The 27,999-nt window shown below is 38.2% G+C and overlaps 1 protein-coding gene across 2 annotated transcripts; it reads right to left on the reverse strand.

Moving 5' to 3' along the window:
- Window positions 1-3,387: 3,387 nt before the first annotated feature.
- On the reverse strand, window positions 3,388-27,863 carry TXLNG (taxilin gamma). Of its 2 annotated transcripts, none has more exons than XM_086618880.1 (10): window positions 27,708-27,863; window positions 19,106-19,418; window positions 17,600-17,691; window positions 14,295-14,465; window positions 13,385-13,579; window positions 11,874-11,993; window positions 10,751-10,825; window positions 8,495-8,587; window positions 7,862-7,957; window positions 3,388-6,841 (listed from the first exon to the last, which is right to left on the reverse strand). In XM_086618880.1, the coding sequence occupies exons 1-10, from the start codon at window positions 27,846-27,848 to the stop codon at window positions 6,521-6,523; spliced, it is 1,617 nt and encodes a 538-aa protein (XP_086475006.1). In that variant the 5' UTR covers window positions 27,849-27,863; the 3' UTR covers window positions 3,388-6,520. The 2 variants fall into 2 exon arrangements, with proteins under 2 accessions (XP_086475006.1, XP_086474996.1); XM_086618870.1 differs by lacking the exon at window positions 27,708-27,863 and adding an exon at window positions 22,287-22,315.
- Between the last annotated feature and the right edge of the window lie 136 nt (window positions 27,864-27,999).

The raw sequence follows: 27,999 nt of genomic DNA on the forward strand, positions 1-27,999 counted from the left end.
TTTATTTCATTAGACAAGTTACTTTAGTTATACTTGCACAGTACTTATGGAGCATACTCAATTCAGTGTGTTACTCCTGCAGGTTGGTACATGCTGGGGAGAGGAAAAAACAGCATGCTTTCCCTCCCCTGGCCTTGCTTTTCAAGAGAACTGTGTAGAGTTGAGACCTACCTTTTTTGAATTAGTTACTATTTCCAGAAGTGCAGGCTAACAAAAACTACAGAAGATAATTTAAAGTGAAAAATTGCCAGTATAGGGCGACTTCCTCACTTGTTCTTAACACCTATACATTTTATGCAGTTTTTCAGCACAAAGCGTGTCTTCTCCAAAGTTTTTCAGCCTGCACACCAAGGAAAGCTAAATTCTTTCACCTTTGTACTGAAACGAAACATAAACAACAGTGGAACTATAACCAGTGGAACTTTTAACAGACCTGTTTCCATAAATTGAACGATAAAATCTTCAGCCACACTATCTCATCAGACCACCTGAGCACTTCAGCAGAGCACTCGGTAGCCAGAGAGCAGCACTCTTGCACGCCTTCAGCACCACAGAAGCCTTACTAGTAAGGCCAACGCACTTTGCTGGTGCACATCACAGATTTTTGTTCCACTGTTTTCTTCTCTAAGAACCTGATGGTTTGCATGATCATCATCATCTCCTCTGAACAAAAACTTGAAAAACAACTATCTCTGTGAGGAGCTGCAAGTGGTTACAAGTATCTGATACTGAAATGTTTTAGAAGACTGGTACCTATAAAACAGCAGAACTGAAACTGTGTAATTCCTGCATTTTGCCTCACTGAGACAAGAAAGCAATTTCAGGGTTTTTCCTTTACTGGTATGAAGACCTGCATTTGCTTTTATTGTAGCATGCAAGACTCTTAAGAGTGTCAACTGTTGATCCCAGGCAACTTTTGATACATAGCCATGTGTTTTATGCCCCTATCCATACTATACTTTATTATTATTGGTGTGCACACTGTACCTTTTCACTTCAGCACTGAAATAGTTGAACAAAGTGCACATGTTGGCTGTGTAAACTCTCTACAGAGAATGAGAATCACTTAGTCAACACCCACTTTGACCTTTTGCTTTCCAGCCACTAGAAAGTCCAATGTGGAAGATTCTTCTTAATTCTCTCAACATCAGCTCCTGTCCTGTGAATTTCAAACCCAGAGCTTCCCACAGTTCAGGCACTGCCAAACATGCGTAACAAATAGCAACCTGGTGTTTGAGAGCTGTGTAACTACTCTTCCCCTTTAAAAGGCAATTGATTCTCTGCTTTAACCATCAAGCCTGCATAAAAAACCATATCCTGGATAAAAAGGTTAGGAGAAGAGTCAGTAACCTTCCTGGCAGGAAACAGCAGAAGCACAGTCAAAGCCAGCCAAAGCTTTGATGAGCAGGATTTATTAAACAGGCAACACAACCAAGATCAAATGGTTTTATATGGATACTGGCGGTGGGGAGAAAAAGCCCCAACCAAACAACTCCAACCAATTACATGGACTAAATACCAGTAACATACTTGGACTTGGCAGAACTGAGGTAGTTATTCTGACTCTTAACACCAGGACACAAATTCAGTGGAAGTGACAGTGAACTACATCAGTATGGAATACTTATTACTACAGCTGTAGTTAAATTAAGGTTACAAATGAGAGACTTCAATTTATTTTGTCAGCTTGAGCAAGTATCACAAAATGTGACAGTATTTGAGTTTTCAGATGCTGTAAGTGATGACTTTCTTGAAGTAGAGCTTTAGGAGCAGTATTCTCAGCAGTCTTGAATGATGCACAAGACCTGCTTCAAGACTCAACTGTCTCTGTCCATAAGGTAGACATACCCCGGATCCTCGTCTGAACAAGAAATCCAAAATAATCAACTTCAAACCCAGAAGATATCAAACAGTTTAAAAAGAAATTAAAATAAAGTCTTTGCAGGTAGCATAATATTCTTAAATTACTTAAGTTCAGGCTAGATAGGTGCCAGAGTCAGAAAGGTCAATAAAAGCTAGCATAGTTAAATGAGACCGTTAGGCTGCTAGAAGAAAATACATTCTTCTTTCAAGAAGACATGTCTAAACAAGAGGAAGACGACAGATAATCAAAATTTATATTAAAAAAAATAATAATTCAGAAAGGTGCAAGAAGTACTTGTGAGGAATAACTTAGTAAAGGGATAAAACTAAGTATCTTTTTCAAGTACATCAAACACTTCTAGTCTGCCAGGGAGAGATGAAGCCCCAGCAGCTGGACCGAAGGGCTCAGAATGCAGCTGGTGAAAGAGGTTCTCACATCAGAGCTACTCTTCACAAGAAAAGTAGAGTACGGCTCAAATGTACATGTATGTGCGTGCATGCACGTTAACAGAAGAGACTTAGCACCTAACAAAAAAAAGGGCAAAATTCCTCAGCTATTAACTGTGACACATAACCAAATTTATCTCCAGCAAAAGCTTGCAAATTTGACCAGTTTTTATAAGGAATGTAGGAAGACTGCTAACAGTAGATTAGACTTCTCTATCAGTACGCACCATAAGAAAGGGTAGAAATAGTAGAGATGCTTATATAGGGGCAGAGGCAGCACCCTTTGTGGAGACAAGTCTCACCTGTGAGGGAACACTTCGAAGGAGCAAACAAGTACAGCAAAGACAGCAACTGAGACCAGGCAATGTACTCAGATTTCCAAAATACTTGGCACAGCTCCAGAAAAGGCTCAGGAGTAGGACCAACACTGCTCAGTTTTTGTAAAATGGTTATCTTCAAAAAAGTTAACAATTTTTTTTTAAATAAAAAAATTAATAATATCTTTGGAGTCACAGAGCATATCAGAGTATATTGTTGTAAAAAAAAGAATTAAAATCTATGTGCTACCTAGAAAAAAGTATACCTCAAGGAAAACCAAACTCTAATTCTCATAAATTTAGGGAAGTTTCTAAATGTTAGGGAATACGCCAAAGAAAGGCAAACAGAACACTTAACATTATTAGGAAAGAGGGACAGAACCGTATATTAATAATGAATGACTTCGTATCATATGATGGAATGGGGAGCACTCGATGAAGTTACTAGACAACCTGATTTTTAAGAGAAAACTCCACGTTTTTCACACTAAATTTTTGGAGCCAAAAGGCACAAGCAGAATTCAAAGCAGGCACCCACAGGTTCACTGAGAGCTTCTGCTCTCTGTGGCCCGACACGGCCTCCACCTTACGACGCTCCCAATCTGAAGCCTCCTGGGCGAGCGCAGCAGGTACGGCGCTTTCCTTACCGTACTCTGCCTGCGTGGCTGGTACTGGCCACCACCAGTAACATGCAAGTCACCAACATGAGCCTGTAACAGCATCCTCCTTAGGGCATTTCACTTGAACAATACGCTTGAACTCAAATTTCACATCTTTTAATTTTCATTCTTGAGTTTTCAAACAAATACAATGAGCTCAGTAGATCCAGTTAGAAGACAGGAATATGTTAAAGAAAAACTCAGAGTCCAATATATTAAGCATACTTATTTACTTAATCTATACAGAATCGAGTAGATAAAATTTCAGATTCACATTAGTGAAAAATCTCTACAAAATGTTTTTGAAAAGCAAAACAAAGACTGCCTGTTCATTATCATTTTTCCTCATGAAAGCAGACATGGGTTGTAAAAATAAAGCAGTGTGTTTAGCACAAACTAGATTTCTGCATCACTTTTTTCACAGTTATTTCCATCTACAGTCCAAAGAGGTAGATTTTCTGCAACACCTGAGAGTTGAACTGTAACGTAACCAGGTGTAATGAAAGGAAGGACGAAACATTAGAGATACAGCCCTAACTTACTTCTGTACATAGACACATACTTGGGTCTTGCGTCACATGTAATTTAGCTTTTTGCAGCTTAATCATGGTGAAACTGTCAATCAGGCCCCAGAGTTTTGACACTTAGACATACCTGTTTCAGGCTACATCAGCTTACAGCCCAGGTTAAGCAGTTTATGGTAGTGGGACAAAGGCAATCAATGCCTTTAAGTTTACTTAAAAACACTACTGGAGCCGGTTTGGCTGCAGACTGGCAGTGCAATAGCCTGCTGTATGGCAGATCAGTTAGAGTGCTGAGCTTATCCCTTATATGAATTTGTATGTTTGTTTTGGTTTTTGTTTGGTTTTGTTTTTTTGTTTTTAAACACGCTTAAAGCAATGCACGAAACTGTATTGACTGGTTTCAGGAAGCAAAGTGTAGCTCACCTCAGCCAGATAAGTTGATATGATATGAGTATGTTAAGGGTAGGAAAGAGAAAAGATATCCCCATTTTAAAAGCCTTTCAACTTGGGCCCTTCTGCTTCATTTACATAACAAGTCAGTAACAAATATATTTGTATTGCTGTTCCATACATCTGTCATGTCTCTAAAAGCCCTTTAAAATACTCTTACACAGCAGGGTCCAAAAATTCACTCTTGCCTCCATATAGAACAAGCACTATAGAAAGAATTGTTAAAGATACAAATGTCCAAATAATTAATTGTAAAAATAGAAAACTGCATGTCCTTACCTTGCCAAGGGTATGATGCATCAGATACAGAGGTTTTCACTTTTCCTCAGGAAAATTACTTCACGCTTAGTGTTAGCTGAAAACCAGGTCTCGCAACAACTATTTTTTAAACAGTTTGATTCTACAAAGCAAGTCATTTGAAAAGCAAGTCTGAAATACTTCTTTCCAGTATATTTTATACCGTATGGTTAGTATGATTTACATTTCGAAGCTCTGAGTCTAACTTGACTGACTGCTCATCGCTACCTTCTTTTCATTCCTGCATTGTGCTTGGACCAGAAACACAACACACACACAAATCTAGGAGAAAGATGGCCAGCTTCCTACTTGCTCTACCATTTAAGAAATGTCAGTTTTGCACAGTTCTTCTCAGTGGTATGAGCTAAAAACACATTTATCAGGCCTTACAAAACGTTACTCTCTTTCAGAGACAGCTACATTATTTCAATGTACGTTACTACAGGAAAAGAATCAGGAGCTCAGTGCAGCCTGAACATTCAAGTAATTTAGCCACTAAACTGTCAAGGGCAATTAGGGTGGGAAGCTCATTGAGATGTGCTTGATTCAGAAATCCCCTCCCAAATAAGTGCAAAGAACTTTAAGTACCAGAAAAGGCTACACACGTTCATATTTCTTCAAATGACAGCAACGAAAACTAGAAAGTAAATACATGGGAACTAAAGTTAAGGGTAGCTTGCAGTTATTTCATACATCGTCTCGCCAAGAAAAAGAAACATTGGTCCTAGTTTTTCCTCAGGAAAAGAAGTCAAACTGTGGATATCAAATTTTCTAGGAAAAGCTACATGGCTTAAGGTTAACAAGGGAGCTTTGCTTGTGGTATGTTAGTGTAAGAATTTGAAGTACCATCTTTATCAGACAACGTAGCTGGGAAGGCACTCTGCCAACTGCTACAGCTTTGAGGTCGAGTGTCCAAGAAATTCCACGCGGTACTTCAGGAAAAGTATCGGAACATACATGTTCAATTATAACCAGTATACACTTCACTAACACTTAAATACATTGCATACAAAGCCATTAAGGAAAGCCTATATGCCACAGACTCATGTCTTCCACACCTCTAGCAGTAAACGTCTATTTTCCAGCCCTTCAGATAATCCAGAGATTATTGTCTAGACAGTAACGGATTTCTCTAGTCAGGATAACCATGTGATGGACACACTGCAGCTAAGAGGGAAGAACGTGACCAACACCTGTGCAATATGCTACACAACTGCAAAATTCCACTCGGTAACGTTGCTGTACATTTTCTCACACATTTATATTTAACTTGTTCAAAGGTAGGGCAAATAGTCCAAACTAACCTTTACAACACAACCCTGAGAAGTCTGCAAAAAGTTGTACACCCTGTTTCACCAGCTGCAAATTAATGTATTTCAAAGCTGTTTTTTCATACCACAAAGTACATAAAACCCTTTAAACATATCTTTTACTATATTCTGGACCTTTACTTTTTCATTCATTTATAAGAAAACATACTAGAGGGGAAAGCTGACATTTTTTACTGGCCATTAGACATCCTTAATTAGATAAATTTACTGGAAAAATTGGTAATCTTTAGTATACTGAATGGCAAATCAATGAACAAAACCAGAACGCTGTTCTTCAAACCAAAAAAAGTGACATGCTGTCACTATCTTCCCCTGAATGATGTTATGTCTGTACACAGTCTTCCATGACAGTGATTTGTGTTGTGGGGAGGAAACGCACATGCATCCTTTTATGGAAAAATATTTTCTTTTAAAAAATGAGGCAGATGTGCAACACAGTTGTGGAAAATTTATAGTTTAAGCTATTTAAAGCTGCTATGCAGCTTCCTGTACCACGTAAGTCCAGTAGTTCTAAGAAAATACAGATATGGTAGAAAAAGTAAGAAAATTTTCACCACAAAACCAAATAGTTACCACCAACAGAGAAAGTTATACACAAAATATATCTCTCAATACAGTGTTTACACTTCATTTTAGTCTACAGATTCAGTGCCACGAACAGGACTTACTGAAACAGTCTTTTCAGAACTATTTGCCACACATGATTCCACATTGGGTTGGATTCCTGGTTCCATATCAGTGGGAGTTCCCAGCTCCTCATGGGAATTGAGTGTGCAGGACTGCAACACCTGCACAGCTAGATCCACATCTGCTTCTCTGAGAGAAACCTGCTCCTTAAGGACTTCCACCTTCTCATTCAGCTCGTTCCTTTCTGTCTGAAGGGCCCTGCATAGCTTCTCCAAACGCTCCAGTTTAATTTGAAAGCCCTTGTATTCTTTATCTCTTACTGTTTTCTGAAGGAAAAAAGAAAATAAAAGGTTTGTGATCAAACTGATTTTTTTTTCTTAAATTAATAAAAAGAATTACCACTACTTAATCCTGACTATTAAGTCTTAATCTAGTAGGTCAAATTTCAGCTGCACTAGAGCAAATTTGCTCAGCATACTTGACCACTGAACTTCAGATGGTTTGTCTACACTGGAGTGGCAACAGACATCTTTAGAAACAAGCAATGAGAATTATATAACTACAGAATGCTAACTGTAAGTGAGGGCTGAGCATAAGTGAAGATCTTGATATGCAGTTCCATAAAGCGGTCAGTTACAACCCAAACAACAGTAACTATTAGGGAGCGGGAAAGCATACAAGTGGGCAATCTGCAATCCAGCAGCAGAATCCAGGTCAGAAGGTACCATACTCATGGCTCTCCTAACTAGCTCCTTAAAAGAACAGAGAAACACAAGCAGTGCTATAGCAGAACCTATATGACCTAGCATGCTTTAGCAATCATATCTAATATACTTGAACTAGACATTAGACAGCGTAGGCAGAACTGTATGCCTATGGCCCGTGTGAAAACTGCTTTAGCTCCTCTCTTGCTTAATTACAATTAAGTAATGGCACCTTATGACCTCAAAAGCAGCAGAACACAGGAAAGCAGCTGATCCTTTATGCACAGGTTTATCTCCTTCATGTCAGTCTTGTGTATTTAAAATAGACTTCTATTCTGATTGAACTTTGCTCAGCATATTAAAATACAGTCAATTAATTTAGCTTGTATGATTTCATACACGTTATCCCACCAATTAAACAGTAAGCAAGGAAAGATGAGGCTGAATTTTTTTTGCATCACCAGTTTAGACTTAGAGCAGCTTTTTATTTCCCATGTCTGAGAACAGCACCATTTACACAACAGAAAACATAAGGCAGACAATCCAAACAGAGGCTACTGTGTATTATTTCCAACTCTCCAAAACTGAAAAAATGTATGAAGTTCTCTAGTTCATCCATACTGCTGCTTAAACAATAATTACCTCTTCAGCCATTTGCAGAAGAGCCTTGTTGTTGTTTTCCCATTTTGTACGCCACACTATCGTTTCCTTTTCCAGTTTCTTAATCTTCTTCGTCATCTACAAAAGATAAATAAAAGACTTAATTTTGTAGCTTGCATTGCAACGTAAGTAGGTTTACATAAATAATTTCACTACTTAGTGTTACTTTCCAAGTGCGGTTTGAACAAGTTATTTTAGAGATGTCTTTCTGCACAAAATCAACCCCACAAATACAGATTCTGCGCTTAAAGAAAACAAGATTGATTCTTAAAAGAAATAGACCAGCAAGCTTCAAGTACAACTAATAAAAAGCTCCAGGAAAATAAGTTTTGAAACATAAGCACAGCCAAAAAGGCCGAGAAGCACTGTACGTCTTTGATAAAACACTTAAACTGGAATTTAGATGTTATGCACATATGTAAAAACCAAACAAAAAAGCACATTTCTTTCCATAATATGACAAATCCTTATGTCCTATCTTACGATCCAAATTAAATGTCAAAATGCTCCATGTATTTTCAGAACACACATACTGTTATAAAATCTAAAATGCATCCTATTAATAACATGCATTTTTATATTACTTTTTATGAAACTAAGTCACTCTACAAGTACCTTCTCCATTTCTTGCCTGAAGGTTGTAAAGAGTTCATTACTTTTTGCCATGGTGGTCTGGAATTCTTCAAACTTATCCATGTAAAGAGAGAGCTGTTGGGAAAGAGGCAAGAACGTTAGTCTGAACAGCTGTTTACAAATACAAAAATATTAAGGTACAGGGAAACTAAGCTCTAAATAAAAAGAAGTTCATCTTCTATCTTTTTTTACACTATCCTACAATTTCCATTTGAGGAGTGTGCAGAACTTGTCAAAAAACATGCTATTCAAATTATATATGAGAGTTCTGTGTTTATAGAACAGTAATATATAGTAAAGAAAAAGGATATTATTTAATAAAATGTTGGAAGGTATCACAGTTCATCACTACCTCATTTTTCCTTTCTCACTAAAAAAGAAAAAGAAAAAAAGCCTGTAGACTTTAATATACAGGAAATTCAGCACATGGAGACTTACCTTTCACCTTAACCAGCCAAAGCTAACAAACAAGGCTGGGACAAAATAAACATGATTGAATCCAGAAATCAAAATACACATTCGCAACCTATGAAATCTGCCCAGTGAGCAAAAATCATGGAAAGTGAATATTGACAAGGAATTCATTTCATAGTGAAAAACATTGCATTTTAACAAGTGAAGAGCATTAACATTCGATGACAGAAAATTTTCTTGCCCTGCACCACAAGGTCAATCATCAAGAAGGAAATGCATATACGTTAATTAGCGTTTTTTCACAAAAAAAAAGTAGGTTATGTTTCTTATTAAAACAACTCATACTATCAGTGTCACAATTTGATGTTCCGAGAATATATGACCATTTAATAATAACTTCTTACTCCATCTGAAGAGTCATCAGTTCTCTCAGTTCTTACATTGGGGTTTGTCAGACAACACAATTCAAGCACAGAAATAGTGTATTTTCCTCTAATAGTAGAGGAAGTTTCATAACAGGAATTAGCCTACCTTGTCAACAGTAGATCATGACTCTCTGCCATTATTGTCACCAAATTTTCTAGCTCATCTTATTCTACAATAAATCTGTTGGCCCCAGGAAACCACAAACTATACCCATTGTTACTATTAAAACGCATAACAAAAAGGCAATGGGATTTTAAATAAAGGGTAACCAAGCTGAAAAAAACAAAAAACAACAAAACATAAAAGACTGAGTGCAGCAAAAAACTATTGGAGAGAATCTGGATATTAATGAGCCCAAGTCATTAAGCACCCTAAGGAGGAGGGGGCGGTGCGTGTATACGCAGTTACATTCAACTACGAACACCCAGTAAACGTTAACTGCTGGAAAGCCTGGAAAACAATTAGGTACCGTAAGAGTGAAAAAAGGGCGTGAAACAGAGCTTGCAAGGAGACTTAATACAAAACCTCACAAAACTGAAGCAGCCAGGCAGACAACAAAAGGAACAGCTACTGCTGCTCAGATGCTATGAAGTTAGCTGAACCTACCACGGCCCTTCACCTTAACGCTGGGCTCACGTATGGCCAATGACTGCGGGTGATCCAGAAACGCAGCACAAAAACCAGAGACCATCTCTCCACTCTGAGAGGATTTTGCTGTAGCATTTACAGCAAGAAAATAATTTGAAGATAGTCATGGTTTAGTGGACAGAGACATTCAGTTTTAGGTTACTCAACCTAAATAACTGCAAGGATAAACATGACATTGCTTACTCCCAATCTTCCACAACAGGATGGGATGGAAACAGTAAGGAACAAAATGTAAAACCAGTATAGGTAAAAATCCCTACCCAACTCTTTATAGTCACAAGGGCCTCTCTGGTCCTGAACAGCTACAAAAAAAGATTAAAATACCTTTGGAAGAGAGTGTAACAGTTTCAGAAGCCAAGGAATGGTAAAGAAGTAGCCACAATGAATATATCTAGTCCTTGTAATATTAACACTATTATTTTAAACGATACTAACTCCAGCAATTCAACATTTAGCACCTTCCAGTAACAGTACTCTCCAGATGTACTAAACAGCAAGTACAAAGTGTCAAGTCTTTACAATTTATACTTCACACTTCACTATTAAGAGTTGCCTACAGAAAACTAAATTTGAGACTTAATTAAGAAAATATCAAGCACTTCTCACAAGTAGTACGTTGTATCTCATGAATCATAACATGTAGGGTTTTTTTTCATATGTTATGTTCACCACCATCACAAACCTCTTGTTTTTGTTTTTTTTTTTTTCCCAGAACAACTGTTATCAAAGAGCACTCCATTAAAAAAATACCTGCTGCTTCAGCTGAGCTTCCTGTTGCTTCATCTGTTCACATTTGTGTCTGGACTCTGTAGCTTCTTTTAGCAGCTAAAAAAAAAACGCAGAAAGCCACAAAATGAACAAAGTACTCCAAAGACTAGCTTAAAGAACTTGATCTATGATGAAAAATGAACAAAGGTTAACATCACCTAAGGGCCTCTCAACCATGTTTTCTCACATGAGTTTTCGTTACCGTACTATACTTTCATATGCATGATTTAAAGCATATGCTGGCATACAGAAATTATTTTTATTGAGACATTTTTCTAATTGGTAGCATGAGTCAATGTTACTATTTCTGTAGGAAGTTTGAACTGCTAAATTTATGTGAGTAGTCAGTTAGTGAACTGTATGTAATTTGTAATTGTTTTGTAACCGCTCATTTATTTTCCACCTCCATTTCTTCAGTCAGTAATATTACCTTCACAGACTAGTTCAATTCTACTTCAACTCGATGCCATTTTGTAGATTCATCTTTGAAGATATTTTCCTCAGCTTATGATTCCAAAATTATTTTTTAATACTATAGAACAATCCAACACTGGATGATCATTTTAAGATTATACATGAAAAACATGGCTTTTGCCTAGAAGTTACATTAAAAAAAATCTTCACCTAAGTATTATTTTTTTTAATTGGAAGCTAACTTCTTGGGAAGACTGAAAGTAAATTGCTGATTATCAACATACAAATAAAACATCAGGCATAGTTCTGGGGACAGACAGTTCAGAAGAGCATACACGCTTTGTTGGGTGTTTGTTATGTCTTACAGCATAAAACCAGAAATTAAAACTACAAGACAGCAAGAAAGTACCTTTGGCATTTCAGCTCAAGGCGCTTCTCAGTCTAAGAAAAGTCTACATGATACCCAGCACATTTGCTGAGAAAACGCAAACAGTAACATTACTTGTCTGTGAATATGGACATTAATACTGTAGGCATCACACGCAAAATTTAAATCTCAGTCTTGATGTTGAAATCTATCCTAATTTTCAAAAGACAGTCCCCTCAGTTTCCTGTATTTGTTTTAAAGCATGAAAAAAATGGTTTGGTAGGTTTTGCTATTTCTATTAACATAGGTATAGAATTCACTTACAAACTCCCTTTCTCGCTGATGTTTTTCCTCTGCTTCTTTAATAAGTTGGGTAGTTTGCTGAAGTTTGGCATCCACAAGTTGCTGCTGCAGTTCTTTATGTTTGAACACTTTATCGATATGCTAAAGGAAGAAAGAAAATCATATTAGTCAAATACAAACAGCGCTCTGGTGAATTAAGGTAAGTGTACGTGTATGGGGAGATGCATGTTGTTTAAAAGTTTCACGCAAAAGAAAAAGTGGCAAAAGACTGTTCTACATGCTTTTTTCCTCCTGGCCCTGCCATACATTATAGCTACATGTTTTTTGTCTTTCACAGATGCATATTTTATTCAATTGGCATAATATTATCAGTCACTTCACACTAAGTGTTTCAAAAATCCTGTAACAAGTAGTCTACATCCTTTCTTCTAAAGTTGGTGTATCTACCTCTAATCTCAATTGTATTTTGTTGCATTTAAAAGCTCTAGTCTACGTAGTCAAAAAAGCTCAAAATAAGCAAGGTTTGCAACAGTAATTTATTTGGCTGATGAAATGCCACAAATCATTGAATTTTGCAGTCTTACTTCCATCCATAAAGTAGCACATGGCAGCTTCCTAGCTTTTCTCTTTCCCAAATTACCTCACAGTAGATACGAATACTCCACGAGCGCAAGAGGCAGGGAACTAGAGTCTACAGAGAGCTTTCTAACTGATCCAGATTATATAATAAAAAGAATACGAACAGTTGAGAAATTATATTCCAAACCTCCTATTCCAACTAAGAACTAACTAATCTTAGCTGTAGAACTCCTTGAAGCTTAGTTCTCTCTTTGACAAGAAGAATTGGCTGTATTCCATTACTGTGGTTTAGACTGGCTAGCTCACATACTGGTGCCAATTAAAGCTAGCTCCGTTAGCCCTAAAATACAGTCATTTCCATGACACCAGTCCAAATATATTCTTAAAGCATGATAGCTTATTTTGATTCTATGCCAACAAGAGCTACATACACAAAGGAGCTTGCCAAAACCCCCCAACCTTAATGAAACACAACAAGTAAGGAAAGTAATTCTTAGCTTCCCCTCCCATTACAACGTGAAATTATAATTTAGAAGAGTTTCAAATATTAATACATATTTATATTGGAAATAACTTGTGGAAGTCATTTAGTCCACTCAAACCAGAGTCAACTTCAAAGTCTGAACTGGGCAAGGTGTGAGCAACCTGCTAAGTTCTGAATACTTCTAAAGACAGAGATTCCACAATTTCTGGACAACTTATTTCTATTTGACTACTTCCACTGTGAAAGTTTTTCCACTGCAGCTTGAATTTAGATATGCAAAACCAGACAGCAAAAGCACATAGTGGGCCAAACACCTACTTAATTTTTCACAGTAGTGAAGCAAAAAGGTTAATTTAAAATATATATACAATGGCTGTAAAGTATTACTCTTTTTCTCCCCTTTAAATAATTATCTGATCCTTATAGTCAAGCAACTAAGAGAATCCCATGAGAAGCATACTATAAGCACCTCTTCTCGCAATGCATACTGCTCAATGAGTTTCTTCAGTTTTTCCCCCAATTCAATATTTTCCTGACGGAGCTTGGCATTGTGTATATCATGCTGTTCCAGTTGAGCCTGAATTTCATTCAGCGTAATCTGGAAGTGTGCAGTTGCTTCTTTCCGTCTTTCTTCTTCTTCACGCGCTTGCTGCATGTTTTCTTCCTTTTATGAGAGAACATTAACGTGTTCAAGCCAAATCATGCACCTTTTTCACATTTTTTGAGTCAGAAACAATGGTAGTAATTCACTTCTGGACAGTTTCGAGTTCTAGGGTGCTACAGTTAATATAAACCACACTCATAATATGCTATGCTGACTACCTACACGAAGTGCATGGAATGAAGAAACTAGAAATTCCAAAAATTTTAGAGAATCTTGTCCTTACCGCTACTGACATTACTTAGAGGCTGGTATTACAAGATGCTACATGAATACCTTTGCAAGCATAAGAATTACTCAGAGGTTAAAAACAGCATTGATACTATAATGAAGTTTCCTACAGTGATCACAGATCACTATCATCCATTATATTCTGACAGAACTAAGCCTTTTTTGATATCCTGGCATTTCGTGCTGCTGCTATTTCACTTGTGCTATTTTTTCCAGCAGTCATCAGCACTGCTCCCAGAAACAAATATGGCAAGATAACATACTGAAAGTATTATGAGGGGAAAAAAAAAAATCAGCCAGCTGAACTATCTCCATATTCTTTACCTTAAAATCAGGTACACTTACGTCACATGCCATTCACCTTCTACAGGAACAAGCAATGGGCAAAGTGGTAAGTAAAACGCAGCATTTATTCTGAATTTAAGCAGTAATCACTAAGAAAGACTTCCACCACCGCTGGCACTGTAATTTATGTAAATAAACTAACCTTCAAAGTCTTGTTATGACGCTGAAGCTCCCGACAGAGAGATTCCAGTTTGCTACGTGCCAAAATGGCCTTGCTATGCTCACTCTGCAAGTGGACTTTCTCCTTCACCACTTGTGCTTGCTTCTTCTGCAGTATCTTCATCTGCTTTTGAACATTCCGGCTCTCCTCCAACTAACATTAGAGAGCATATTTATCAAATAAACATAGGTGAAACTATTTTTGTGTATCTAGATGAGCAGACTGAACAAACTTTTAAACGTTTCAGATGAAAGAAAGGAAGTCAAATAGTTTCATTAAGACCCCCAAGTTGATCTTAAAGAGAGAAACTCCCATCATCCTACAGAATTCTAAATATTTAAGGACAGAAGACAAAAATATACAAATTCTAACTTAAATATTTGCCTTTGAGGAACAGGGACCACAAACCTGTTCACCATAGGCTATCAGCTTGCATTCAGCCACAGGGGCAGGACTAGCCCTGAGGAAGAAAGATTTTTTTCACTCTCTTATCTGTAAGGTACACATAGCTGTTTATCCAACAGGTCTTGTTTTTACTATCAAAAAGAAAACCCCATTGAACTGCGTAGAGAGTTCTTTCTTGTCGGCAGGAGCTTCTACCAAAGGAAGCAGTAACTGATACAAGTTTGTAAAACACTAAGGTATTTCAGAAATGAGCAGATACAATCAGCAGCCCTGACAAATCAAGTAAAATACTATTAAAGCTGCACAGCCCAGGCAAGAAATCTGTAGTCTCAATTATTTGAAACAAAATTTTTATTATATTCCTTTAGGCTGTTTAGACGGTAGATGACAGCGTTAAACTTTGTATACAGTGCTGACTTCAAAATCTATTCTATGAACACCCAGTGAATGGAAGTTTTTTGTGTTGTCTAGTTGAGAGTAAATTCCATTACACATGACTTTTGGGCTCCCCAAGAAACCATATTATTCAAGGTCTGTTCTATTGCAAAGAAGGTAACAATGTTAAGTGTAACATCCTTATTAGACAGTGCCTCAGCCTCAGGAAGCCACAGGAAAAGAAGGCTGGCAATGAGAAACATCACCATGACAGAGAAGAATACAATGCTGGTTTTCTGAAAGAGCTCAAAATAACACTGAAGCATAGAAGAAAGAATAAAGTCAAGGACCTCCATGACAACTGTACATTAAACATATATTTAATCTAATTTAGAGAAAACGAATGTTAAGGAAACGTTTGGATATCCAAACATAAAAAGCTCTTTCCTTGGGTGGCCAGAAAAAAACACTCTAAGTGGCTGTGCTGTTTGCATACCTATGAAACTTCAGGCCTGTAAAATTATGCCAGTGTGAGACATATCACCAAGGATGGAAACCTTCCTGCATCACAAATTGATCTCCTGATAGATTCCAAATTAGGAAAAAAAAAAAATTGTGGAAGATCTTTTGCCAGGAGAGAGGCATTCCTACCTTTATTGTACAGTCCTTTTCATGAGACACCACTGAAAAACCTGACAGTGAGCTTTAAAGATGATGAATCTTTAAAAAAAGAAAAAAAGCATTGTAGGTGCACTGTCATAAACAGTTCAAACCTCTGCTGGCATTAAAGCTGACACCTATGCCAGTGGTTCACCACCACTATCATGAAGAAAAAAAATGCATCTTAAAAGGAACAGAACCAGATCCAACCCAAACTTTCTGAGGGGAACTGAGTACCTTTAAGACTCATTCAGCTAAAATGGAGCTAATGTTACACCCAGACAAGCTCCCACCCAACTTCCCAGCAGTTCTGAGCATCACAGGGAAAGCAACTCGTTTTCTAGGGTGGTGATTATCTATGGACTGTGAATGCTTATTCTACCTATAGACTACGGATCCTCTCCTGGGAGGGGGGAAAAAAAGTAATGTGAACACGTCTCTCCTGATTGCCAAGCTTCTTGAAGGAAATTACAATTAATTTGGTCTAGTTGTTCCCTAACTGTTTTGAGATCTTTCCTTCAATGAGAAAACTCAAAGTGACGATGGTGCAGACTGTCTTCTTCCTGCAGAAGCGAGGAACTTATGCCAACCTAGCTCCTCATGCAGGCCATCAACATCACCGCTGTAATTTGACATGGGAACTCTTCACTCAAACAGAAAAGGCATCACATGCACAAGCAATTGCTTAAAATAACTACCTCATTTACTGCATTTTTCTCTCACAATATCAAAGCTCAGTTTTAGGTGAGCTTCCCATCCTTGAGTGTCACTATGGAAGTATTATAGTTTCTCGTTTAAATGGAAGTGACTTCTCTAAGAAGCTGCTGGTTTTGAAGGAAATTCACTCATGAGAACAAGAGCGTGCACGTGACAGAGAGCAAGGAAACCAAAGCAAAAGCAAAACCATAACAGACCTCCAAGGAGGACTCAGGATTTCCTAAACAGAACTCATCTAAGTCTATTCTTAAGTAATTACTATTGTCTCTGTGAGTAAAAATACTACCTGCTAGTTCATTCTCAAAGCTCTGGAGACATTATTTATCTCAAAGGAAAAATAACTTTATTTCAGAACAGTAACGTAATGTTGTGCAGCCATTTCAGAGACATTTTCATACATAATACACTTGACATCTACAGAAGGTAAGTCTTACACTTTTTTCAAGCTATCAAGTTCTCAAGTTTTGCATTCATTTGTATCTACAAGTACAGTGGGAAAACATACACACGCGATATTTTCAGTCTTTCCTTCTTGTCTGTCCCTGTCTCAAGATGAACAAGTGAAACATTTTTTCTCTCCAGGCACATTGTGAAAAGTCAATTTATGAGCCTTTTTCCCCCCCAATTTTGCCATCAATTAATTTAGAAAATAAATTATCATTTCTGTTACTTAGAGTGGGAATGCACTTTACAATCAATTACTGCTAAAATTTTGTCTTTTTGGTTTGTTACTGAAGAAATGCGTACTTTTCCATCCATTCCTTCGCATGATCAGAAAGCACAAAGCAAAATTGAATCTAGATCTTTCCAACTTCCTCTAAAAATAATTAGTCCCAAAAGAAACTCTTAGCTTTTCTGTTAATCCTAATGTTATGCTTCCACATTGTTACCAAAAAGTTATCATAACCTATTTTTTCTGTGGATTTAGGCAGTCATGTAGAAGTGAAATGACTACATGCAAGTTTGGCTGAAGCAATACTTGTAATAAGCCTGAGCACGTTTTTTTTTTTTGTTTCCCTATCAACACTGTGAAACATTCAAAATTGTTAACTGTCCTGTATTAGAAGTTCCTGCATTCCACAGTTAATATTATTAATGAATAACTCCCGTTATCTTTACAAATTACTTACCAGATCAGCATACTTCTTGCACAAAGCTGCCAGCTTTTCCTCTGGAGTAGAAAGTGTGTTCAAGGCTTGCATTAATAATAGCACTTCTTTTCCTATGAATTGGATGAAAGGCAAAAAAAGAAAATATTGAGAAAAAAAAGAAAATATTGAGAAAAAAAAGAAAATATTGAGAAAAAAAAGAAAATATTGAGAAAAAAAAGAAAATATTGAGAAAAAAAAGAAAATATTGAGAAAAAAAGAAAATATTGAGAAAAAAAAGAAAATATTGAGAAAAAAAAGAAAATATTGAGAAAAAAAGAAAATATTGAGAAAAAAAGAAAATATTGAGAAAAAAAAGAAAATATTGAGAAAAAAAAGAAAATATTGAGAAAAAAAGAAAATATTGAGAAAAAAGAAAATATTGAGAAAAAAAGAAAATATTGAGAAAAAAAAGAAAATATTGAGAAAAAAAAGAAAATATTGAGAAAAAAAAGAAAATATTGAGAAAAAAAGAAAATATTGAGAAAAAAAGAAAATATTGAGAAAAAAAGAAAATATTGAGAAAAAAAGAAAATATTGAGAAAAAAAGAAAATATTGAGAAAAAAAGAAAATATTGAGAAAAAAAAGAAAATATTGAGAAAAAAAGAAAATATTGAGAAAAAAAGAAAATATTGACAAAAAAAAGAAAATATTGAGAAAAAAAAGAAAATATTGAGAAAAAAAAGAAAATATTGAGAAAAAAAGAAAATATTGAGAAAAAAAAGAAAATATTGAGAAAAAAAAGAAAATATTGAGAAAAAAAGAAAATATTGAGAAAAAAAAGAAAATATTGAGAAAAAAAAAAGAAAATATTGAGAAAAAAACATACCAGAAGAGCAGCCTGTCTTTAGAAGTAAAATACAGAACCATGAGAGATTAGTGTGAGTTAAGTTGCTCTCTGGTTTGATAACTGCATAATCCGAATGGATAACAAATCGGAAGTCATCACACTAAGAATAAATTTGTCTTGCCTATGTGCCTTTACACAACTTGGATAGCAAAAGTTACTTTAAGCTTAAAACCACAAAATATATATTTCTTAATAATTTATAATAGCACAGATAAACAGAGAAATCTGAAAGAGTGAAATATAAAGGGTTAAGTTTTGCTAATAAAGGATATTCACACAAGTGTTTTTAATACGCCTTTGGAATTTAAATATCAGCAGTGCTTTGGTAGCATCAAACACCGCAATCCCAAATTTTAAAAGTTAATCCAACAACCAGAAATTTAAAAAAGCTGATTAGTGACTATCGCATTATTATTGTTATTAAAGTTCCTGTAAAAATAGCATTACCAGTGGAAGGATTCTTACATATGCATTAAGAATTGTCTTTTCCTAAGCAGAAGCACACATATTCTTAGAATATCCTGTTAAAGATGACAAGCTTTGGCTACAAAGTAAACTTGAGACAAAGAGAAAACATATAGCTATTTTACAAAAATATTAAAACCATTTAAAAATCGAAATGCCAAAGAGAACATACCCAAAGTTTTCTCTTTGTGTTTTTCGCTCTCTGGATCTTGTTGGCCATCGGGTGGATCAGTACGGGCTTCTTCTCTCCCAGGAGTCTCCTCACGAGACTCTTGAGAGCAGCACGTGGACCCTGGGTGCTTTCTGTTCTTTGCGATATACTCAGCTTCTTCCAACATGCCCGCGTTTTCCAGGACACAACAGTTGGACTGCGAGTGCTGCAACGCCATATCAGACAATTCACTGCACTTGCTGTTCACCAGCTGAGCCTGGTTACTCATTCCCATCTCCTGAGATCCAGCTTCTTCCATTGCACCACCAACCAACTTCAGAAGGGAAAGGAAGAAGCAGAAGTGAACAGGTTAAGCAACTGTGTTTAAAACGAAAAGTTCCACCTTTCTTTTGCATGGACAAGTAAGAGTAAAATTCCACGGCTATTCAAGTTGACACTCACTGTGGTTAAGACAGGTATACAAATAACTGTACACAGAATGAGTCTAAAGACTGATGAAGAAAACAGCACATACACAGCCCAAAACGCTAATTACTCTTATGAAACAACTTTCATACCTTGTCATTGCAAAAATGTTTATATTCTAGAAATTAAAAGTTCACATGGAAAACTGTTCTTAAAGCTCCAAAAATAACTGGCTATCATCTCAGCTATGAAAACACATAATCTTAAATGAAAACATTTCTCTCTCGTAGTTCTTAAAAACTTATCTCAAATCAACGTAAGTACACTAAACACTCAGCAAGAGTTTATAACTAGCTTTACTTACTGTTATTTCAAGAATAAGGTAAAGAAATTGAGAAAGGAGGACATCATTATTACAAACAATTTTATTATACATTATTTTCTGAAAACTGAAAGATACAAGTTTAAAAATAATTCAAGAGATACACTGCAAGAAAGACGGGGAAAAATTGACCTGCTAAGAAGTCTGAAGAAATCCACAGAAATGTAGAGTTTCAATAACATAGATATGGTAAGAGTTTAAACTACTTCAATCACAATGCCAAATACGATTGTCAGCTCCTGACTGGAGAAAATCTGTTGTTGTTATAACAAGAATGATGAACAGGATCAGGAGCCCATCCGTTTTTGAAATGTTAAAATTCGCATCTACGAAATCATCAAAAAAGTGAGTATAAACTGGCTTTGGATTTGGAGTTCTACTATCAATGATTTTTAACAATACATTCTTTCTGCTCAATTAAGCAGAACTTTCTTGAAAGATTTCTTATACTCCAAAACGTTTAATCATTTAACCAAAAAGTTAAACATCACCAGTTGTATTAACATGCAGTGATATGTCCACGTTTTGGAGCAGAACACCTGACGATACCACTCAATAGTTTATTAAGCAGCTACCAGACTCCCCTCTCAATCGCCAGAACATCATCCTCAGTCTCTAGAAATGTTTAAGGCTGATGAGAACTACAAGGGTGGTTGGGTGGGTGGGTGTTTGTTTTGTTACACTACAGAGGCTGGGACTCAGGACAATACTTGGAGGTGATCTGGTATTTTTTTGCTGTCCATTTGCAATCCTACTATATAACAGGCATACATAGTTAAAAGTACGATAAACGGAGTTGAACTCACTTTACTGCCAAAGTAAAGTGATCACTCTCATTAATTTATTTTAAGTGAAGTATAAGTACATTTCCGTAAAGTGACAAGGAATTAAAAACCCAGGGCTTGTTTAGATGCAGAGTTATGCTGTTTAAGCACAAATTAATTTCAGATTATCTTATGTTTTAACATTAAAAACGTGCGAATTCTTAAAGCCAGGAGTTTGCTCTGGGTTTTATATTCTGCACAGATGGACCATTTTCCTCTTTGAAAGGAATTAGCCAACGTCTAAGGAATGCAGCCAAAACTAATAATATATTGTGAGATATATTTCAACTCCCAATTTATCTAAAAAATCATTAAACAAATATGCATTAATATTGAAAAAAAAAAACGGCTTCGTTGTTGTCTATTCTTAAATCAAGTCTCTTGCTTTAGACCTTATCTCAAGGAAGATAAATTATTGAGAAGATGGAATTCATACAGTATCTTTCACAACGGACAATAAGATTGTTTAACTGCGAAAAATCTGCACGGACATTAAGGAGTGACTTTTGACTTATCAAGGAAGATTCACTTTGTACTGCTCTTTACACATGTGGAAATGATGCACCTGCTTTATGAACAGATACAAACAAACACACTGCAGTTTTATCATTCTCCAATCACATCAGACAACATACTTGATTAATGCCTGCAAAGGTAAAGCAGTAATTGCTACAACAAAAAAACAAACCCAACATTTAACAGTTGATTTTTGTAGGCTGTAAAATGCGTTATTTTCTTCCTTAGTCTTAAACTCTGAGGCTTCCATTGGCACGAGAAAGGCTTATCCCTCCAAATTTAGGGTCAGTTAAACAAACAAGAGATGCTTCTTAAAAAAGGAGAAGAGATGTGAAAACAGCAGAGATCAGCTAACATTTTTGTAGGTACCAATAATGGTTGAAACCACGGCACAGTTCTCTAAAAAACATGATTCCCCCAGAAGCGGAAGATACTGTGTCACATCACATTGACAAGACAGGAAAGATCGGAGGTATCTGAACACAACGTGATACCAGAGTAGAACTGCAGCACCAGCAAAACAGCTGAAAACCGCAGTTTTTTCATCACATAGAACGTGAATTTCTGATTCGGATACTTGTGCCTAAAAAGGCTGGCAAAAGGTAGGGAAAGTCTGCTCTAAACTCAAAGGTTCCGGTTTGACACAGTATTTCCAGACTTTCTGAAATCCATAAACATACTCAAAATTTACGTTTTGAAAGCAGAGCACAAAAGAGCCAGCAACTCCATCCGACAAGCAGCTGAGGCGGCCTGACTGGCTCCAGCTGTGGCTACACACTAAACAGCAGCAGGGCCCAAACGGCTCTCCTGCTATTGTTTCATTCCCCTTTTTTGTACCTGCCTGCTGTGCTGGCAACGATGCTCATGCAACTTGTTCTAACACAGTTTGTAGCCAGATCGGTACCTCAGCCCAGTTCACTGCACAGCAACAGGCAACCCTGCCAGCCAGAAGTGCTAGCACGATGGCTGGAAAGAAGCCAAAGCACAACAGTCACTAAAAAAAAAAAAGTCAGCCTAATCACAGCCAGAGTACAAGGAACTAAATAAAAAATACCTTATCTTAACCACAGGTACGTAGTGAACATTGACTACTGAGGCTCTGCAACATCGTCAGCAAGACAACATCATGAGAAGCACTGCTTCAAAGTTAGACAACCCAGAGATTTTTCACTGGTTTTCATCTGAGAAAATTCTGCCATTTCTGGGGAAAAAAAAATAACAACTACTGGCAGGGGCATATATATAACTTGCAAAATGCCCACCTCTACTGGTGAACCAGCACAGTAAACTAAACATTTGTCAATTCAGAACTGGCAATTAACATGCGTGTTCCAAAGCATCTGGAAGATTCAGGGAGTGAATACCACCACTTCATTAATTCAGCAGAGCTTTTTGTAGAAGTCAAATTAGGTGTCAGTCCAATTCTTTACTGACAATAATAATTTCTCAACTCTGAGTATTCTCTATCCTCCATCAAAAAACCCACAAGGATTTTCAGAACTTCAGACTCATTCTGCAAAGTGGAACAGAGAATGTAGAAATAACCTATCAGAATATTGAACTGAACGAAAAGGTTTGTGTACAAGCATCTTGTACATCTCAAATATATTTGAAAATAATAGCAACTGCAAAAAAAAACCCACAAAACTTGTCAACCTTCTTTTGGTTTCCCAGTGAACATGGAACAAATCCAAGCTCACTGACAAGCAACCATGTTCCCTGAAAAACCAAAGCTCAGTGTGGCAGCAGACAGTTTTTGTAATAATATCCAATTTTCTTAGCTTAAATACAACTAAAAATTGATGACCACAGGCTAGAATGCTGTATTTAAAGAAATGGTTCTACCAGCAGCTAAACCAACCTGATAACATACAAAAAACCCTAAAAATACCCTAGTTAAATTCTATCAAGTTGTAGTCCATAAATCCCAGTAAAACTGACAGCAGTGGCACGACATACTAAAATTCTAATGTATTTAACCTAGATTAGAAAGTGTTTGTTTTTCATTTTAAACAGCAAAGTCTGTTATTGCCTGACAGAGGCCACAGACACTAAGAGCTAGATTAGTTAATCTTGATTATGACTAACAAAGAATTTTCTACATCAGCTGTCACTTTAGATATTAAAAACATAACCAGAAGTTTAAACAGCCTTCTTACACTCTATTTTATTTTATTTCATTTTAACTACAGTTTCAAATTTGATCTGCATCAAGCTTCAAGTTGGAGTACAGCAGTAATAAATGTCACATTGAGAAGGTTTAGTACTAAACTATATTAGTATCACTGAAACTGCCCTCCTTACTGAGACAATGGTCAGAACAACCCCAACTATTACCTCTATCTTTTCAAACGCATGCTCATCAGACGAGTGAACTTCTCAGTTTAACATTCCAGCCAGAACAGAGCATTCCCAACAGCACATTGTATAATAGTGCTGATTCAGTACTGACTGAGTAAAAACAAAACAAAACCACCACACCAAAGACCTTCTACTGAAATCACCACTACCTTTCTAGCTGCTACCATGCTCTCTCAGCTTCCAGCTGGCTTCCAGCCTCCAGGTTCTAACCAGCTTTCATGATAGGTGGCTTATAATCTGACAGATCAGAATTAGATTGTTTCATACCTAGAAAGATTTTCAGAGGCAGACAAAAAGAGTATTGTTGCACAGGTAATGTGCCACTTCATAAGATCACAAAATTATTTATCAAAATTCAAAACCCTACCGTTAAAAAATAAGATACTTGTCACCTACCTACCTAGCTGTGAAACCAGCTATTACAAGATGCTGACATTTCTGAATCAGCATATAATCCTCAAGCTACTTAAGATAAGAGTTACAAGCCAAGCAACTTGAGGATGCTGGCAGGAAAATTACTGGCAACATCGCTCTTGCTCACCCCAAAGTTTTCATTCAGTCTTCTGCTCTGTTCTCTCAACTTGTACCTTGATCAAAAAAGGCACACATCAGGAAGACCCTACCTTACTTCATACCTATGAGAGTACAAGATAGGTGTCCTATTTATGAAATTGGCTATGATCACAAGAGCCTAAGCCAACTTTACTTCAAACAGTACTGTTCCAGCAACATGTGCTGCGCATCAGAACGAAACAGACACCTAGGCAGAACTTATCCTGCCATGCCAAAACGTATCATGAATGGACTTACTTTTTTGATCTAGTACCTACAAGAGTCTGTAGTATACAGCGCTACATAAAGTGTACTGTGCTTGTTATTAGTACTATGTGTTCTAAAGTTCTTGTATTTTACACTCCTGTGCATACACATACTTAATCTTTCCCTAAGACACCTGAAAACACCTCTCTAACTCTTATTAAAAGAAATCATAACTAGTAACTGCATGAACTTCCTTTTCCTCCTATATGTTAGCAAATTACTCTATAAAAATAAGCACTAGCATTATCTACCAAAACATCTTCTACATTCCTCATAGCAGCAGTTGGCCTGTACTGTGCAAAGATCCTCACAATCTTAGCCTTCAGAATTGCCAATACTTTCAAAAAAATATCCTGGAAGCTGTAGAACAAACATATGTACACAAAACAGATTTTCACAACTGTAAGACAACCTAAATATACAAGCAAATACACAACCAGTTGCTCAGCATCAGGCTCCAGAAAAGACCATTTGAGTAACACTGTTTGGCTGACTACATTTTCAAATTCACCGCACTTGCAACTGGACAGAAAAGCCTAATACTCCTTATCCTGACCAATCACACACACAAAAAAATCTCGTGGCAAAAAGTATGTCATATTTATCTTAAGTGTTTATGGTCTATAGCAAATTTTAGGCTTCCTCCATCCCAACAATTTACTTTTACCTGCTAACACAGGAAAAGTTACTTTGAAAACATGTATGTAGTCTAGTTTTCCTCAGCACGGATACTCAAGGAGACCTCATTTAATGTAACTGTATCGTGCTGAAAACCAGTAAATCATTCTTGGTACTAATTTTATTCATGACTCCTCCATAAAAACTAGTATTTTGGGATGTCACAAAATTTGAGTTTGAATTTTACAGCAGGTGCACCTTCATTCACTGGCCTAGACACAGTAATTCAGGTTCTTATTAAGGTTATTTCTCCATGCAATGCTTCTCTATACTGTGCTCACTGACCTAAATGATCATGCAGTCTAATTATACCTTTCTGAAAACTTGATGGCCTCTGAGGTGGCTTCCCCACTGAAGTAAGATCTTTGTTGCGAGATCAGAAACTCATTTCAAACAAACATTTCACTCTGCTCTGTCATTACGTTAAAAATTATGTTCTATGCACCGATTTACCTACTTTCAAAATACTGGACTGAGGCACCTGCAATATTAGTTTCATGGCATTGCAAGGCTAGAAGTCCCAACACAGTAGGAGAACGATTAAGAAATACCTACTTTGGAAATCTGTATTTTGTCTTTACAAAAGTCAATACAGAGTCTACGCTACTAGAATTCCACTATTAATACCGCTGGCCTTACATTCAAGATATGGTCTTCGATATTGGTTCAGACACTTACATTCTCACATGACCCCTATTTATGGTCTTTACTTTTTTCTGTTACCCTTTCCATGCTTCTTGTTCTTTCAGTGGCCTCATGACATGGAAGACATTCCTGCTTTTAAAAATTGTTTTTTATTGACCTCAAACAAACTCAAGGTGGGGGGGGAAGAGTTTGGGTTTGTTTCCTTTTTTCAGAGCACAGAGAAGAAAAATATTAGAAAGATCTCTTCCCTGTTTTAGCTTAAAACATTAAAAATCAATTCTTGTAATTCTAACAAAAATTTCACTGGAGTAACTCAAAGCTTAAACGGAAGCTTTCAGTGCATTTACATGCAGGGCAAAATCCTGCACATTTCACCAGCCCTTTTTTAACACAAGCATCTGAGACAGGTGCTAATTAAGAAAGCATTTAATATAGCATGAATCACTTCGGCCAATGAGGTTTCACTTCCTCTACTATAAACCTAATAGTTTTCTAGTCATCCACAGCACATTTCTGGAAAAAGCAGGGTAGACAAGTTCTGAATTCCCAATGCAAACAGGTCACAAGGAACCTAAAAATAAAGCTCGTGTGTACCCAGGCAGGAGGGGGGAAATCTGCAAGACACTGCTCAAGGATTTTTAACTCACAAAAAGAGTTCAAAGTAAAATTTGCTTAATATTCTCCCACCACATTTCAGCTTCTTAAAAAAATAAATTCCATTTGACTGTGTGTTTATGAAATAACATGGAGATGCTGGTCTGTTTGGTGGGGTTTTTTAAACATCATCATCTGCTTTCACAGTGGACACTGAAGTTAGTTACAAGCCACTTCCTAGTAAAGAACTTCAGAAAACACGTGGCAGAAGAGATGCTTTTTCATCGAGGAAAACTAGCTCCATAGCCTCCTACATCTCTTTGTAACAGCCAAAATAAAAAACCATCACCACAAAGGTACTATTTTTGGGATGTTATTATATTTCATATCACAGAAAAAAGTTACTGCAAAAAAGCCACTTAAATTTATGCAAGGACATAGGATGAGATACTAAAGCAGCACATGCGATTAGATTACCAAGACAGTCCTGCCACATAAAACACCGTATTGGTGATATCACATACAGCAGCTGAATTGCAGCACGTTTTGGGTCTTTGCTGCTTGGTGCCCAAGTGCACGTATTTTAGGCTTTTCCTACATGGACTTGCAAGCAGAATTTACTGTAAAGCCACCGAGGACGCAGCGTTGCTTTCAGCGCCATTTCAGCAGAGGAAGGGAAAAAGAGGAAAAAAAAGGCCGTTTTTACCTATTTCGGAGAATAGGGCAACGCTCCCGCCGCCCCCGCACCTCCGCCGCGCCGCAGGCACGGCAAAGCCTCCGCTCCCGCCAGGCGCGCCTCGCACCTCAGCCACACCGCTCGCACCAAGTGCCGCCCCACGCTGCCGGGCCGCGGCCCCTCCGCCGGGCGGGGATCGCGCGGGGCCGCCCGGCGGAGCCCCGGGGGAAGCCCAGACCCCGGCCCTGGCAGTGGCGGGCGCGGAGATGCCCCCTCCCCGCCCCCCACGCCCTGTTCCGTGCCTCGCCACGTGCCACCGCCCCCAACGGCCCGCCGCGCGCGCGAGGCCAGGACCGCCCCTCGACCCTCGGTGGAGGCGGAGGGAGCCACCCCCGGGCCCCGCCAGGCGGGCACAGCCCCCCGGGGACGACGCCGAGACCCGCTCTGACACACACTCGCGGCTACAGCGAGGGGTCCGGTCCCGGGGGAAGCGGAGCGCAGCCTGGCTTGCCCCACGCGAGCTCCCGAAAGCGCGGGAGGCGGCGGGGGCACTGCCTGCCCCAGCCCCGGGCGCCCGGGCCAGCCGGCCGCGGAGCGCGGAGGCCGCATGGGGACGGGAGAGGCGGGGAACGAGGCGCCACAAGCCGGCGGGGCGGGCAGGGGGAGCGCCCTCCCCTCGGCCCCGGCTGCACGCTGCCTCACCTCCGGGCTGCTGCTCGGGGCCGCCGCCGCCGCCTCCTCCTCCTCCTCGCCGCTTTGGCTCTGGCGCCGGCTCCGTCCCGCCGCCACCGCGCCGCCGCTGCTGCCTCCTCCGCGCGCTGCCTCCGCACCGCGCGTCGCCATGATGTGACGGCAGCATCCAAACAAGCTGCCGAACCGAGGGACACCGGAAGCTCTCTTTCGGCCCCGCCCCTTCTCCGGGCGGCAGCCAGTGGCCGCGCAGCTCCCCGCCCCACGTGAGCGATCTGTGCCCTCCCTGCCCGCCGCTCCCCCG

The sequence above is a fragment of the Tauraco erythrolophus genome, chromosome 1, assembly GCF_009769465.1.
Source record: "Tauraco erythrolophus isolate bTauEry1 chromosome 1, bTauEry1.pri, whole genome shotgun sequence".
NCBI classification, from domain to species: Eukaryota; Metazoa; Chordata; class Aves; order Musophagiformes; family Musophagidae; genus Tauraco; species Tauraco erythrolophus.